The sequence below is a fragment of the Coturnix japonica genome, chromosome 12 (assembly GCF_054131305.1).
Source record: "Coturnix japonica strain WE chromosome 12, WE-NBRP24, whole genome shotgun sequence".
In the NCBI taxonomy this organism is placed as follows: Eukaryota; Metazoa; Chordata; class Aves; order Galliformes; family Phasianidae; genus Coturnix; species Coturnix japonica.
Window position 1 is genome coordinate 12,541,798 of NC_140674.1, and position 16,306 is coordinate 12,558,103.

At 36.0% G+C, this 16,306-nt stretch overlaps 1 protein-coding gene across 8 annotated transcripts in view; it reads left to right on the top strand.

Moving 5' to 3' along the window:
• The window catches only part of ATP13A3 (ATPase 13A3), a 51,936-nt gene that overhangs the window by 22,915 nt on the left and 12,715 nt on the right, over nucleotides 1-16,306 (top strand). For 7 of the 8 annotated variants that reach the window (XM_015871700.3, XM_085513061.1, XM_015871701.3 and 4 more), the window contains 20 exons: nucleotides 991-1,071; nucleotides 2,171-2,240; nucleotides 3,088-3,222; nucleotides 4,220-4,292; nucleotides 5,032-5,163; nucleotides 6,004-6,183; nucleotides 7,707-7,864; nucleotides 8,496-8,684; nucleotides 9,248-9,309; nucleotides 9,883-10,033; nucleotides 10,474-10,590; nucleotides 11,524-11,541; nucleotides 11,647-11,800; nucleotides 11,894-12,014; nucleotides 12,793-12,917; nucleotides 13,686-13,864; nucleotides 14,337-14,459; nucleotides 14,543-14,622; nucleotides 15,393-15,435; nucleotides 15,529-15,638. In XM_015871700.3, the coding sequence (XP_015727186.2) occupies nucleotides 991-1,071; nucleotides 2,171-2,240; nucleotides 3,088-3,222; nucleotides 4,220-4,292; nucleotides 5,032-5,163; nucleotides 6,004-6,183; nucleotides 7,707-7,864; nucleotides 8,496-8,684; nucleotides 9,248-9,309; nucleotides 9,883-10,033; nucleotides 10,474-10,590; nucleotides 11,524-11,541; nucleotides 11,647-11,800; nucleotides 11,894-12,014; nucleotides 12,793-12,917; nucleotides 13,686-13,864; nucleotides 14,337-14,459; nucleotides 14,543-14,622; nucleotides 15,393-15,435; nucleotides 15,529-15,638 (2,301 nt within the window). Of the gene's footprint in view, nucleotides 1-990; nucleotides 1,072-2,170; nucleotides 2,241-3,087; nucleotides 3,223-4,219; nucleotides 4,293-5,031; nucleotides 5,164-6,003; nucleotides 6,184-7,706; nucleotides 7,865-8,495; nucleotides 8,685-9,247; nucleotides 9,310-9,882; nucleotides 10,034-10,473; nucleotides 10,591-11,523; nucleotides 11,542-11,646; nucleotides 11,801-11,893; nucleotides 12,015-12,792; nucleotides 12,918-13,685; nucleotides 13,865-14,336; nucleotides 14,460-14,542; nucleotides 14,623-15,392; nucleotides 15,436-15,528; nucleotides 15,639-16,306 lie in introns of those variants that run through there. The other variant, XM_085513063.1, reaches the window with a different exon arrangement.

Here is a 16,306-nt window from a genome sequence, read left to right on the forward strand (position 1 = left end):
TCATAAAGATTTCACCAGAAGCTGATAGAAGCGTGGTCTCAGCCTTTGCAACAGTGAGGGTATTAAACTTCTTTCCCTGTGTTCTAGAGAATGGAAATAGTTATTACTATGTATGCGTAGTAGAAGGGGTATTTCTTCTCTGGGGCAAAACTCTGAATCACTTTTGTAGAAAAACTTACTTTTGTAAGTAAAACTTTTGTAGATAACTTACGTTTTCCAGTATAATAAAAGACTTGTGTTGGGAAGTGCGATTTTTCATGTCACCTGTGAAAGCCTTTTTAAAGGTAATGGTGCTTTCCTATGCATCTGAATTATGTCTACTAGAAAAGCATGTGGACTTTGGGCATGATATGTTCAGTTAAGTTTGTTTGTTAGTTGAAATAGTCCTGTAGCTATAAACAATGATATTTCACACATTCTTTCATATCTGAGGGTCATCTAATTTACAGCATTTATTTTCACAGCATATAGGAGTTCTATGAAGATGAATCTTCCAGTGTTGAGGAAGCACTTGAAATGTAGACTGTATTTTACCTAGTCCTGGATAATGTTTTGATAGCAAGATGCTCCGAGTTTGCTTCAGTATAGGGTTATCAGATAAAGTGATTGATAATTGCTTCTGAAATCCTTCCAGTGCTTGTTAGAGGCAAATGAAACAGGTAATTTGAAGGAATAGCAAACCTATTTACTATGTATAATGACTTCAAAAACTTGTTCACGCTTCAGAGAATTTGAATATTAGTTATGCTTGTATTTTAGTTCATTTTCCAAATGTATCTCTACTGTGATTGAAATGAAGGTATGACTGTCCTCCAGAGTAAGACACGTCAATAAGAAGGTGGCTTTTTAACATTGTGTTTGTGTCTACAGTTATATGACACAGTAACTAGGCAAGCATTAATTAAGGGTTTAATTCTCTTGTGTTGCTGAATACTTGATTTTTAAATATCACGTTTCTGAAATAACTCATTGACTTTTTCCTCTACTTAGAGGATTAGATGACTCTACATTCTGTTCTTCAATTCATAATGAACACAGCAGAGGACTGACAAAGGAGATGCATGATTATAGGTAATGTTATAATATTTGAGGGAAGAGCTGCTTTTATCCAATTGTCCCTCATAAAATTAACACAATTTAGAAGACAACTGAGAGTGTTACATAGCTAATAGGGAATATCAGACACCAGTAAAATGTGGCATGGCCTAAACTGTGCCTAGTTTCTTAATTTAGAGAGATATAAGTGAAGCTTCCCAGATATCAAGATCTTGGCTTTTATTTTAAAAGCTAAGTTAGTATTAGAGGTACGTCCCACCTGCATGGATCTGATGGTTGGTTGGAGCTGCACACACCTCCACTTCTTAAAGTCCCAGTTAGCAAGAAGTAACTGGAAAAAGTGTTTATTTTATCTGTAGTAAGCTATTTTAGACTTACTGTGCAAGCATGCCTGTCAAGGAACAAAGCTTTGAATACTCAGTGAGAAAAGAATCTGATGTGTAGAATCTGAATCCAACCAAACAGGATATATATTTTCAAAGCACTTGTATGTTTGTAAGCTTTGGTGTTCTAATTTATTGCTACATCACCTAAACTAGAACAGTTTTGCATTTTGTTACACTCTTGGCTTTTTTTTTTCCCCATATCAGATCTTCTTAGTTTAAAATACAGAAACATATTTTTACTCCTATTTTCTATTGATTTGTGGCTTTTAATGTGATTATATCAATCTTATTAAACCAGATTAGATCCCATCAGAGATTAGTTTTTTGCTTTCCTTCTCATGGTTCGCTATTCTTCATGCTGAGCTTTAAACTAAGATACAGAGCCATGAAAACAGCATCTTAGTGCAAGGTTAAGAATCAGAGTTAGAGCTTAAGTTGGTGAGAACCACATACTGGGCTTCAGAATGATATGATTATTATGAAATTGGACCTAAATATGGTTCTTATAGAAAACTAAAATACAGTTTAAATTGAAATAAAAAGGAATTATCTTCACGTTGGAAGTATTTAACATCTCATTGGACTGGCATAATGATCAATGCCTTTTGAAACAGTAAATGTGATAAAAGGGGCCATGGATTAGATTATATTTTTCTGTTTCTAATGGAATAAATTCAAAATGAATAAGATCTAAGAATTTTAAGTATATTTTTTTGGTTTTAATGCAGGAAAATGTTCTTTGGAATAAATGAAATTGCTGTGAAAGTGCCTTCCATTTTTAAGCTTCTGATTAAGGAGGTAAGACCTTTTTTTTAATGAACAAAAATGTATATCATTAAAAGTTATTTTAAGTACAGTGATTCTTAGGCTAATATTCAAATAATAATGTGAACTAAAAGCCTCACAGAGCCCAGAACTTATAAGGAAAAAATAATGGGGAATTTTATTTTTAAGAGCTCCAAATCTACAAGGCCTTTGCTACAAACTCTGGATTTCACAATGTGGTGCCCTAGTAAGGGCATAGAAAAAGCATGCCAGGAATTTTTGAGTGGCTATGCATCTTGTTTTTATGGATCATTTCAAACTTAATGGAGAACACAGTCGATGGTTTTATCATCCTGGGTATTATACATTACAACGTGCTCATAAAAGCTAATGTGTTCTTGAATGTACACTTGATTTGGTTGTTCTCTTTCCCTTTTATAGCATGAATTTGAGTAGCTAATTTGTTACCCATGTAGGTGATGGAACATTTTGAACAATGGAGATCTCAAACCTGAGCTAATGGATAAGAGTGTTTATTAATTAAGAGATGATAGCTTAGAAAATAAGAATTTATTATGTAACAGATACGCCTATCATCTTTGCTTTGAGGTGTAGGGGAAAGTGTGTACCATTTTAATATATATTTATACATATATATATATACTCATTGCTGTTGTAATGAAAGCTACTTTGGGAGGGTTGAAGAATTTGTGAAAAAGAGGGAGCAAATTGACATAATAGACAAAAACTACATTAAAAACACATTTAAAAGAACATTTGAAAGTTTTATCTCCTCTGTAGAGGAGAATTATTCTGATTCTTCTGAATAAGAATGCATTTGACCTTTTGGTTTAACTATAATGTTCTTTCACTCTTTCAGGTTCTCAATCCTTTTTACATTTTTCAGTTGTTCAGTGTAATATTGTGGATCACTGATGAATATCACTACTATGCATTAGCAATTGTGATCATGTCTGTAATATCCATTGTTAGCTCACTCTACACTGTTAGAAAGGTAAGTTCAAAGTAAACCTGTTTCTTCAGCTTTTTATTTATCAGATTATTTTTATGTGGGGATTCTACAAATCTTTAAGATTTCAGAAGTGTACAGATAGAATTTTGTTATGGATTTTCCTTTGTTGCATTGGAAGAATTTGGATCTACAGTTCTTTTGGAGACAGTTTTCTGCTGACTTCCCGCACTCTTGAATCAGATTGACCTGCCTCCTTCTCAGATATCAGAAATGCCACCTGACATGAAACTCAGATGCAACCACGTGTATTGGATCGTATTGAGAAATCTGATTCTTTCTTGCATTGTTTCCTCCTCTTTGAAAAAGTTCAGTGTAACTGAGGACCAGCCAGACTTGTGGATTGTTAAGTTGGTGATGCATTTTCTATGTAGACTTAGCTGTAGTGAATGGAAAATCAAGTAGTAATTATCCTTAAATTGCAGTCTCTAAATTCATACCAGAGGGAGGAAATTAAATAATAATAATAATAATAAAGTCTTCACTATTTATATGAACTTTGATAGAGTTCTATTTTATAGAATCATAAAACCACCAAGGTTGGAAAAGACCTCCAAGGTCACCCAGTCCAACTGCCCACCTACCACCAATATTTACCCATTTAACAGTGTCTCTTTTTGCACAACATCTAAATGTTTCTTGAACACCTCCAGGGATGGTGACTCAACCAGCTCCCTGAGCAGACCATTCCAGTGCCCGACTGCTTTTTCTGAGAAGAAATTTTTCCTAATAATGAACCTGAACTTAGCACAGTGTGAGGCCATTCACTGTAGTCCTATTGCTATGTACATTACTGAGCAACTGTTTTATAATTTGCATGGCTGTGTGTGTTTTCTTCCAAGAATGCTATTAAAATTAGGAATCTGTACAGGCTCATTTACTTGAACTTTATTTGCCTATTAATTTCCTAAACTATTTTGATACATATGCTTAAAGTAGAAGCTGTGCTTTGCCATATTGAACTGTTTTCTCCTCTTTGCAGCAATATGTTATGTTACATGACATGGTAGCAGCTCACAGCATTGTAAGGGTTTCTGTCTGCAGAAGAAATCAAGGTAAATTTCATGATCTCTTTGGACAGCTGAATTATATTAAAGTTTATTAAATATGATCTTAAATTTGATGCATGTTTGTTCTTTCTCCTACTTGTAATGTTTTCATTTCTTAGCAAAATTACATGAGAAAAGGAGAAGTTGCAAGGTGGAATTGCGGTGTGGTGGTCATCTGCATAGGATTATTCTAGATGGTATTTTTAGCAAGTGTCAGATTTGTGTTTTATAGGGTAGTTTTCTTTGTCATACCACATCTACCATTCCAGGTCATATCTGCTACCTTCTCGGGTGTGTGGTTATCATTATAATGTCTTTCTTGATCTAAAGAGGTGCATGCATTGGATTTCCATTGCATGTTATTAACCAGCAGAGGCTGTAATTGGTTTCTGGACTTGTGCTCTTTTGGATAGCACAGTAGCTGAAGATTATTAGGTTACAATGTGTGATATTGTTTTGTAAGACACACTTTTCTGTTGTACTACTATCTTTTTAATGACCTTTATTTAATCTGTATGAGCTTGACTATTTTCATTTGTTAGCTGAACTACACCCGTATACTCCAGGACTTAATCTATAATGGCACTGGTTTTATCAAATGTATTTGGGTTTTTTTACCTCTTTTCAAAGAATTTTCAAAGTGCCACTAATAAAATGGATTACAGCGTTAAATATCACCAACTGGATATGAGCTGTGTGGATCTGTGATGCCTGTTTTCAGGTAAACTTTTGTTCTTACACTTAGAAATTGAAGAAATCCTTTCTACCGATCTTGTGCCTGGAGATATCATGTTGATTCCATCTAATGGGACAATTATGCCCTGTGATGCAGTACTTCTCAGTGGTACTTGTATCGTGAATGAAAGCATGTTAACAGGTAAAGTAAACTTGTTATGCTGTTATTGCTGAAAACGTTTTTTTTTTACCTGTGTGCATGCTTATCTTACAGCTTGCTCTTACATAAGTGAGCGTATTTATTTTGCTTCAGATGTGTATGTTCCTGCTATTACTTGCACTCATAAGTACTTACGCGCTTAATGCAACAGATACCTGGTATAACTTGGCAACTATGATTAATAGTTTCTTTTTGAAGAGCCGTCTTAATAGTGAGTCCTCCTGCCTCTTGGTGTTCTCAGTGCGGACTGAATTCTACAGTATGTTTCTTCAAAAATAATTTAGCACAGACTTTTTAACTGCTTCCAGGAAGATGGTAGTGAGTAGAATGTTCTGCTTTGTTTCTTAAACAAGTGATTACCTCAATAAATTTGTGCCTGCATGTTCTTAAACCAGCAACCTGATGTCATTGTCAGACAGCTTCAATGAATAGTATGGCCGTCTTGTTGTTCCTAGGACAATATGGCCAAGCTGGCAGCATTTAGAAAATAGCAGTTCAGAGATTGTGTGTTCCTTGAATATATCTGAGCCTCTTGCTGTTGCTAGCAACAGATAAAATTGCTTGCTACCCTGATCTGAATATATTCGATTACTAAAGGAGATCAGAATACTTTCTTTCAACTTTTAGTTTTTCTGAGCAAAGATGAGGTAATGCATTGCAGTAGAAGGAAGGTCATCCTGTTTTCTTTGTGAACTGTATTTTGCACACCTCTGACTTCAAGTCAGAGGGACAAATTCTGTATTGGGGAATAGAACTTGAAATCATAAAGGGAAAACGTCTATTCATTTTTGGTTTTGTTTACGTACTGTTTATCCATTTAAGGTGAAAGTGTTCCTGTCACGAAGATTAATCTACCAAATCCTTCAGAATATCCAAAAGCGACAGGAGATGAAATATACAGTCCGGAAGCTCATAAGAGACATACCTTGTTTTGTGGAACCAATGTGATCCAAACTCGCTTTTATACTGGAGAATTAGTCAAAGCTCTGGTAGTGAGAACAGGTATAGACTCTTAAGTTTATCACTTATTAATATAACACTCAGTTTTATGGTTGCACATCAAGTGATATTTCATTTCATTGCATTGCTAAAGCATGGATAAATGATTATGCCCCAACCAATTTGGTACATGCCTGTTACAATTCTAACAGAGCTAGATAATGGTATGGTAAGAATCCATTGGCACACAAGAGAATGAATCAGTCTTCATCAATAATTTAAAACCTAGTTGTATGCATTTTCAAACCCTTCATGTATATTTTTACAATGTGTTGCAGTATGTACACCTCTTTTCAGAGATTTTAGGGTACTGTTGGATTGGGTTGACGGTGGGGAATCACTTATTTTAGTTGTTGGCAACGCAGAATACTTTTCTTGCCCATAGTTTGTCAATGCATGTAACACCTGCTTAAGAAACTTGAGCATTTATTTTATTTTATTTATTTACTTATTTATTACAGAAGTGATTATTTATACTAGTATTTTAAAGCTTTAGCTTTTGATAGATAGCTTCTTCTATTCACAACAACTGGACCAACTGTAGTAGTTGGGCATTCTATTCTATGAAGGTGGTCTTGAATTACAAAGCATTTGTGATTAAATACTCTGTTACATAATGGCATGCTGAACTCTGAACAGGTCCATGATTTCTATCCTGCAGTAACAAATTCAAAGCCCAGAGGCTTCAAGTCTTGTTCATCTTGTAATAAACTCATCCTCTTCAGGACTGTTGAAATAGCTCCATTGTTTTGCTAGAATTTTGTATGCCAAATGTTGGCATGGAGAGCTTAGTGTTTCCTGTAATGCTCACAGACTTAAGGGAGGATATCAGGGAGCCAGTGGACCCAACAACTGTATTGAGTTTGTAGTAGTAGACTTTGAAGTCTAAGCATGTACAGAATGTTTCAGGCATACAAAACTTGGCACCAGTGTTGGCCTTCCCTTATTTTGAGGCAGAAGATCAAAGAAAATCTCAGGGTGTCTGGTCATCTGACTCTAAGCCACAAGTCTGCTCTCCTAACTTAAGCATCTAAATGTGATCAAGAGGTTGATTTCTCTGGAAGATAACTCAGTGCTCTGCAGTTTTCTTGTGAATCCCTTTTTTTTTTTTTCCTGACTGTTAAAGGAGCTTATGGAGACTTACCGTTTAAGTACTTGAAGTTGGACTTTATGAATAACTTATTTTCTTTTTATGATTGACACAGACAGCTAATATATACACCCACTAGGTCTGCACTGTGAGAGACTAAATACAGTACAACAAACTCCTTTGGGACAAACCATTTTGAGTGTTTACTGCCCTTGCAGGAGAGGGATAGATTTAAATCAGCTCTGTGCTCTTGACATAGAAGAGAAGCACTTAGTATGAGCATTGTAATTAAAGTATTGCAAAACATCTGCTGATGTCTATTGAGAAACAGTCTTAATGAAATGAATAGCTTAAGGGTTTCATTGAGGTTTTTAATATATTTGAAAAGCTTTGTTCTTGTGTATGCATCTAATAAGTCACTCCTTTTTGTTTCTAGGCTTTAATACTGCTAAAGGACAGCTTGTTCGTTCCATACTGTATCCAAAGCCAACTGATTTTAAACTCTACAGAGATGCCTACTGGTTTCTCCTGTCTCTGGTGGTGGTGGCAGGCATTGGGTTTATTTACACAATTGTCAATAGCATCTTAAATGAGGTATGCTGTCATCTCACTGTATTTGTCTCTAGAACCACCTTAATTTAGAAAACCATTGATTATCATTTACGCTTTGGATGGTGAAAAACAATTAAATTTTAAGTGAAAAAGTCCTTGCTTTATTTTCTATCAAAGGAACAAGAAAAACTGGCCTACTGAGAATAAGATTCAGTAAAAGAGCAGAATATGAATATCTTATTATGTATTTGAGTTGGTTACTGAGCCAACCTTCTTTTACCTTTTGGACATAAGATTGCTATCTGTCTGATTCTCAGTTGGAGGAAATTTCATACAATAAATCTAAAATGTGCTTTGGGTGAAAAATCCCTATTAAGAATTCACTAACTGATAGCTCTGATTATATTCTCCCAAATTTCTGATTTATTCAGTCAGTGCTTTAAAGTTTTGCAGGGGAAAGTGAAAACTTGAAGTTATGGCTTGAGGATCTATTAGGTCTGGATTATCATGGCTGTTTATGGTGGGTGAAGATTATGCTGAGTTTCTAGGCACTCTGAATCCTGTTATCCTAGGGAAAGCACAGCACAGGTTTTACTTTTGCTGAGAGTGGGAGGACAGTCCAATGAGATAGTGACACTGAGTTCTTGTTCACTAACCTTGAGCTCTACTGCAGGTTCCAGCTCATACCATCATCATTGAATCTCTTGACATTATCACTATCACGGTGCCTCCAGCTCTCCCTGCTGCCATGACTGCTGGCATCGTTTATGCACAAAGACGGTTGAAAAAAATCGGCATCTTCTGCATCAGCCCTCAAAGGATAAATATTTGTGGCCAGCTGAATCTTGTGTGTTTTGATAAGGTCGGTTGAACTTTGAAACTTAGTGGTGGTGCCTGAGGAGGCAGTGTGTAATAAGAGGGAATTCGTATAGACTAGTGACTACTGAGAAATATGTTACTTCCATATGAGTGTAGATCACCTGTTAACTGTCAGGTATTCAATGTTTAGCATCAGTTACCTCACTCAATTTAAGATCTGCTCTAAATCTAGTGTTTCAACTGCTCTTTTAATCACATAGGAGAAGAGTACTTAGGGTTCAGTATCTGTTTTCTGCTGCCTCTACTCTCCAAATATAGAGAACACTGAGCTATCATGTCAGGATTTTGAAGATTTGTTACTTTGGTCCTTGAGTTGCTCCCTGGTTGCTTTCAATGCGCTTTAATGTTTCATAACAAAACTGGAGCCTTGTTATTAGCAAAAAGCTAATATGTAACCATTTGTAGTTTCAATTTTTAAGTGAAGATGATATGAGATCAGTTCTTCAGGTGTGACATAGCTCATTAACTCTGATTTTTTTCTGTACTTGAGGGTAACTTCATTCTGAAATCTTTTTTTCTTATACCTCCCATTGGTTTCTTTCACAGACTGGCACACTTACTGAGGATGGCTTGGATCTTTGGGGAATTCAGCGGGTGGAAAATGCTCGGTAAGGATAACAGTTGATAGCAGATTTGATATTTAGTTGTTCTGTAACAGCTTCAGCAGAGGAAGATTTATTTTGTGCTCCTATGTTTGCATTTCTGTGAGAAGCTGTAGGAATGCAACTGAAAACATGTTTTAGATGTACTGAAAGTTATAAATCTGAGGAGGATGAGGGAGAATTTAATCAGTTAAAATCTGAGATCTCATTAGCTTCATACTGCAGAAACAATGTAGTTTAAGTCCATCATGTTTCTTTAATCCTGCCCTCCTAGTCATGACTTTTTGGGCTGCTGAGATGAATTGGCTTAGCTAATTGAATTACATTTAAATTGACAAAGCCTCTGTAGAAGGGGAATCAATCTAGAGTATGAATTCATATTTTTGAATGAGCTGGCAGAAGTTTTGACTATTTCCAAAGGTTCCAGCCCAGAGTCTCGATTCATCTTCTGTGATGTGTGAAAATAGAAGTGAAGAAACTTGTGCAGTCAATTATCCTCTGTTAATCTAAACAAACCTTTTGAATTGGCTCATAGTAAATAATTACAGCGCTAAGTATGTTATAACTTCATTGTTTTAGTTTCCTTTTGCCGGAAGAGAGGGCTTGCAGTGAGAGCTTGCTGAAGTCTGAGTTTATTGCTTGCATGGCAACTTGTCATTCCCTTACTAAAATTGGAGGGGTGCTTTCTGGGGATCCACTTGATCTGAAGATGTTTGAAGCAATAGGTTGGGTAAGTGTTTCTTTGATTCAGAATAAGTAACCATTAAAAACTTCGTTTTTAAGTGTCAAATACAAACTGTGGTATTATGTGACACTGTAATGGAAAAGTAGACTTTGGATAATGCTTATCTGCCAATGTGGAAAGGAGGTCTTAATTTGAAAGTGTTTCTAAAATGTACACTGTGCAACAATTCATAGAAATGGAAAAAAATATGAGCAGCTCATTTACTGCTTTCTGATGATGAAAGGATTACAGCAAAGTTTTACTGCATACAATTAACTTGTACAATAGCTACATGAGCCTTAGTTAACTGCTGAATTTGGACACTGAATGAACTTTCACAGCGAATCACTGCGCTTTGGGCTCATTTCCAAGACTTATTTTCCAGAAAATTATGGAAAAATAGAAGTTAATGAATGCATTAAAAACAATCAACTAATTCATTACAGATTTTAGAAGAAGCAACAGAAGAGGAAACAGCACTTCATAATCGAATCATGCCAACGGTGGTGCGACCTTCAAAACAACTTTTTCCAGAATCCAAGCAAGCAACTAATCAAGAAATGGTAGGAAGATTGAAAGCATTTTGTCAAATGAAACTAATCCTCTAAGTTACAGAAATATGTTGCAGTGTATGCTGACCTGGCTGATATCATTCAGACATTATTGAAATTGTTTCGTGATTTTTCTTGGCAAAGATAGAGAAGATGTGTTTTAATCGTTGTTGCAAAAAGTTGCTCAGCATATGGTGCTGTAGTAGATAAACAGACTGATTGGCAGTGTTGTTACCCCAATAGACTGGTTATGGGGTGCCATAACACTTTTTGGGTTTACTGGTATCAGTGCCAAATACTTAGTGTGCTAATAAATTGCTTAGGTGAGCTTACCTTGGTTCTTGCCAGCGTTGTACCTTAAGAGATGTGTGCTTTAATGTCAGTGCTGAGTTAAATAAAATATACTTGGGATGTTATTATACACAGGGAATGCAAGCAAGACCTCTACCCAGAATATCACAGAGTAAGGGAGCAGGAGGATATACTGTTGGTTGCTCTGTGAGTCTTCTGCAGTGGCTGGAAGCTTTTTTGTTGTTCAGAACTGAGTGCACACACACAGCAGTTATTGGTGTGCAGTATCTGACTAAGAACATTCTTGGAATTTACTGCATGACTTTTGTGTTACTCTGTAATAACGACATCACTCTGAAATGCTTTGCAACTTTAATAATTGACGTGGCTTAAGTACACACAGGTTTGACTGAAAAGACTTGCAAATTCTAATCAAGATCTAATGTATCTCAGTTAAAGTAAAAAGTACTGAATAAGTATAGTATATCCATATTCAGCGTTTGTGGAATCCATCGCGAATGTAATGGGACTGAGAGGGCTGTACAAATTGGTTTACCCATTGATGTTACCAATGTTATGTTTAAATGCTTTCTATCTGGAAAAATACTGAAATATTTACAGGAGTTTTTTTTTTTTTGTTCTTTTTTTGTTTAGGAATTATTTGAGCTTTCGGTAAGTGGTCTTTGTTTTCTCCTTCAATAAATCATCTCCCTATTTTTCGTATTTCTCACAATTTGTGGATGTAACCCTTTTCTTCTTCTGTTCCACCTTACACAGACCACTTATGAAATTGGGATCGTGCGCCAGTTTCCATTTTCTTCAGTTTTGCAACGCATGTGTGTGATAGCGAGAATTCTTGGGGAGAAGAGAATGGATGCTTATATGAAAGGTGCCCCTGAAGTGATTGCAAGCTTGTGTAAGCAGGAAACAGGTAAGGGAACAGCCTGATTTTTTTTTTTCTTTCTTGTGCAGCTCAGCTGTGATACGACTAATTTTAATAACTCTTAACTTGACCATTTTAAAGTTCCTGTTGACTTTGAGAGTGTCCTGGAAGAATACACCAAGCAGGGCTTCCGAGTTATTGCGCTTGCTCACAGAAAATTGGAGTCTAAACTTACATGGCACAAAGTTCAGACTATTAATAGGTAAGAGTGGCTTTGGTTTTTTTTTTTCTTTTCTTTTCTTTTAGCTAAATAACAACAGGCTTTAAAAACTGCATACTTTGGAGTAATCCCGTTATGCTTACTTTGGTTTAAATCCAATTATTCATCTTCTTTAGCTTGTTTTTGTCTTGCTATGCAGTTCCGTATGTTCATTAATTGAACTCTGAGCAATACATAGGAATTAAGGAAGTCTTCCTCCAATAGTCTTACAAAAATTTACAGTGGCGGTAGCACACACAAGACCTGTAAATGCATTGAGTTTTATGCGAAATGAAGTTAAGAAGTCCCTTAATTAACTAACGGCTATTAATCGCCCTATCTTTGGCAATTTAGTGTGGTAGTTTGTATGCTCTGGTTCAGGTAATCGGGAAAAGAAATTAGAGATCCGTTCTAAACAGCTTAACATTTGTCTGTGAATGCTGTTCCAGAGCATTTTTTCCAAGAGTAACCTTTCTTATTGGGAATGTGAGATCTTCTAGACAGAGTTCTGATTGAAAACCCTTACAGTTGAGCATGAGAAGAAACAACACTTTCTTACTCTAGTTTTTGTTGTTATTTTAAGAGTAAACAAAGGGAATGAGCATAAATGAATGGAGATGATGGTATTCTCTTGTATTGCTTTTAAAAAGTGAATTCTTCACGCTTTGCACAGTAAAAATAAACATCTCTTTAATTTGATAAGCATAAAATCAGGTTCTTTAAACTACGTGAAGTAATTGTAACTTTTCTGATGTTCTTTTCCCTGCCTCCTTTCATACAGAGATGCTATTGAAAGTAACATGGATTTTATGGGGTTAATTATAATGCAAAACAAGCTAAAGCAAGAAACCCCTGCTGTACTTGAAGATTTGCATAAAGCCAACATTCGCACTGTCATGGTTACAGGTTAGCATGAAAACATTCATATAACAGAGAAAAAGTTATTTTTGAACAGATTTATTTTGTATGTAGTGTGTGAAATAAAAGTTCTAGTATTTGATACACTGGGATTGTCCTGCGTTTATGCAAGAATGAAGTTCAGAAGCTATTATGAAACTACATGTCTTTTTGGTTGAGGGGTGCTTTGGTAAGTCAGGGGTCTGAAATCAGTAAGGGGTTAATTCTACTTTGTGGAATTAACATTAACGTGTTGCTTCTTATTGAGTTGAAGGATAAAAAACCTTGAATGTCCTTGGACTAGGCAGAAGTTTAGGTCTAATCTCATGACTGGCTTTTAGCAGGAGTTTGTACTGCATGACCTCCTGAGAGTCAATCCCTGCTATTTCAATTTAATGTATAACAATGTCTTCTTAACCTGCCTTGGGTTTGTCTGTGCTGTGTTTTCCGTGTAATGTGGATATTTTGTAAATCACAAGTATTACAACTTGTAATATACAGGATAGACAAATATAGAATTGTCATTGGGTGGCAGCAGAACTCTGTGTTTGTCTTGTATGAATCGTTTTTAACTGGGAGTGATGCTATTGAGTGGAGGAATGTAAGGGATATAATATGACATCTGCCTGTGGATTTGTTTGGCTCTAAGGATGCCACAGGTATATTAAACATCTTTCCTCCTACTTTAAAACTGGCTTAGTTAGCTTTATCTTTTATGTTGAATATGGATGTATTGATCCTTTAGCTCAAACCTTTCAAAATGCAACTCTTTCACAGGAGATAACATGTTAACTGCTATCTCCGTGGCCAGAGATTGTGGAATGATTCTACCTCAGGATAAGGTCATTATTGCTGAAGCACTACCTCCAAAGGACGGGCAGGCTGCCAGAATCAACTGGCATTATGCAGATACCCTCGCAAGATGCACTAGTTCATCACCAGCCATAAACTCAGAGGTAATTTAATTGGCGTTGTGCCTTTAGCTTATAAACACTTAATTTTGCTGTTCGGTTTCTTTGTCCCCCAGCTTTTTTATTATTCTGTTAAATAATAAGTTTGCCTGCCATTAAATGGCAACTCTAAACTGCTGTACTATTTAACTTTGCAAACCTTACAATATTGAAAAGCAGTAAAAGATCTTTGGGAGCTAGTTTTTAACTTGTTTTTAACTTCTCTGCAAGACTTGATGTTTTAGCTGGGCAGATGTGGGTTTTTTCCCCTGGTTTTCAATTTAAGTCTGCTTTAGCCACATGTTGTGGAAACATTAAACCATATGTTCTTGATATTAAATAAATGCTTTAATAGAATGAGATTTTTCTTTCAAGTGAAGCTCATAGACGCCTTCACTACAGTGAACAATCCTTAAGATTATTATTATTATACTTTGTTCAATGCACTACAGCTAGAATATTAAACTGCTTTTGATAGGATATTCCAGTTAAATTGGTCCATGAAAGTCTTGAGGATCTTCAGATGACCAAGTACCATTTTGCAATGAATGGAAAGTCATTTGCAGTGATTTTGGAGCATTTTCAGGACCTGGTACCCAAGGTGAGCATTTTACTTTGAATCTGGGCACTTTTAATGAAGAACAGGCTGGGTGTTTTGAGTACTAAGAAGTTTCTCTCTTTCAGCTTGTATTACATGGCACTGTGTTTGCTCGCATGGCTCCTGATCAGAAAACTCAGTTGGTGGAAGCTTTACAAAATGTAGAGTAAGTATTTCTTTAAGTATAGAAGGGGGTGGCAGCTTGACATGGTCTGTGTGATGAGAAAAAAAACTGATAGCTGTTATACCAAATGCAAAAGGTTGGGCTGAGATAACTTCTTGGGGCTGGTGAATAAGCTGAGCTGGATGAGAGTACTGCCATCTGCTGGCTAGGTGTGAATATGTAAGTTGTACGAGCTTTGTGAAATTGTAAGGGTTGAGTAGCTGAATAGCGTTATCTATAAATCTGATTTCTTAGCTTAGTAAACAAATTTATTGAGTGACATCTGTGTACTGAAGAAGTACTGGTGTGATGCCTTGTGGTCACTTACTGTCAATATGTTGTCAGTCAGTGTCAAGGCTCAAACTATTAACTTAGCGACTGTTGCTCATGTGGCTGTTTCTGACCTTTGTGTTTTTTCAGAAGTTTGGTGTTTGTTTTTTCATTGACACTTTTAGGGTTATCTTTATTAAAATGTTGTGTCTATATAAAACAGTAGAGAAGCATTAACTTCTTATGATAAAGATGCGTTAGACTTTCTTGGGATGATAGCTGATAACTATTATTGATTTGATTGAACTGGCTGAGTTACATTACTTTTATCTGCTTCTTTATATGTATAATGTAAATAGTAAATGCTTTTAGCACCCTGGATTACTTAGGTTTGTACAAACCCTGAATATATCAAATAATATAAAAAGCATTTAATGAAATCAACTTAACGGGCAGTGATTGAGGAACAGTCCAGAACCCTAACATCTATTTGTTTTCTATAGTTACTATGTGGGCATGTGTGGAGATGGTGCGAATGACTGTGGCGTAAGTACATTTTTATTTTGCATATGGAACTGCTCAGGTTTTATAGCTGAAAGCATGTTTTAAAACATTCTGTATTTCAATATGAAATGACAGGCACTAAAGAGGGCACATGGTGGTATATCTTTGTCTGAACTCGAGGCTTCTGTGGCATCACCATTCACTTCCAGGACACCTAGTATTTCCTGCGTGCCAAAGCTGATCAGGTAATGCTGCCATGACCGTAAATGTATCCATGTAACTCATTCTGCATACTGTATGTTAATAACATATTTGATGTTTATTGTAGGCCCAGCTGAATTAAAGGACAAGCCATACATTTTTAGTAGTTACTTCTTTACTGAAAGTGGTTTGAATAAGGAATTGGAATAGCATGATTATTTTGTTTTAAATCCTGTTTATGTAAAGTTCAAGGGAGGGTTTTACAGCTTAGTACTTAATTTAATGTCTTAGTTACTACTGAAGTTTCCATGAAGTGCGTATATAATTGCAGATTTAACATTTGTGAGATAGCCTTGCTTCTCAGCACCATATTAAGTAGAAAACAAGTTTCTTCTGTGGGGTTTCACCAGTCTTTATTCTAGAGTTGGAATCTAGTTTTGGATATAGGTCAGCCAGAGATAAACCTATTTTAATCTGTATGAAACTGACGAAGTCTTGCATATGCAGAAGCATGTCTGAGGTTGGCAATTGTTGAATGTGTTTTCACTCAATCCACATAGTAAACCTGTGTGATAAAGAAGCATTTGCCATCAGACTTTCATTTTAAAAACATTGCTGGAAAACCACATGCAGTCAAAGAACACTGTGGTGTGGTGGTGGCTCAGTTCAGAGGGCACACTCACAGCTCTGCACCTGAAAGTGTGCCATTCTG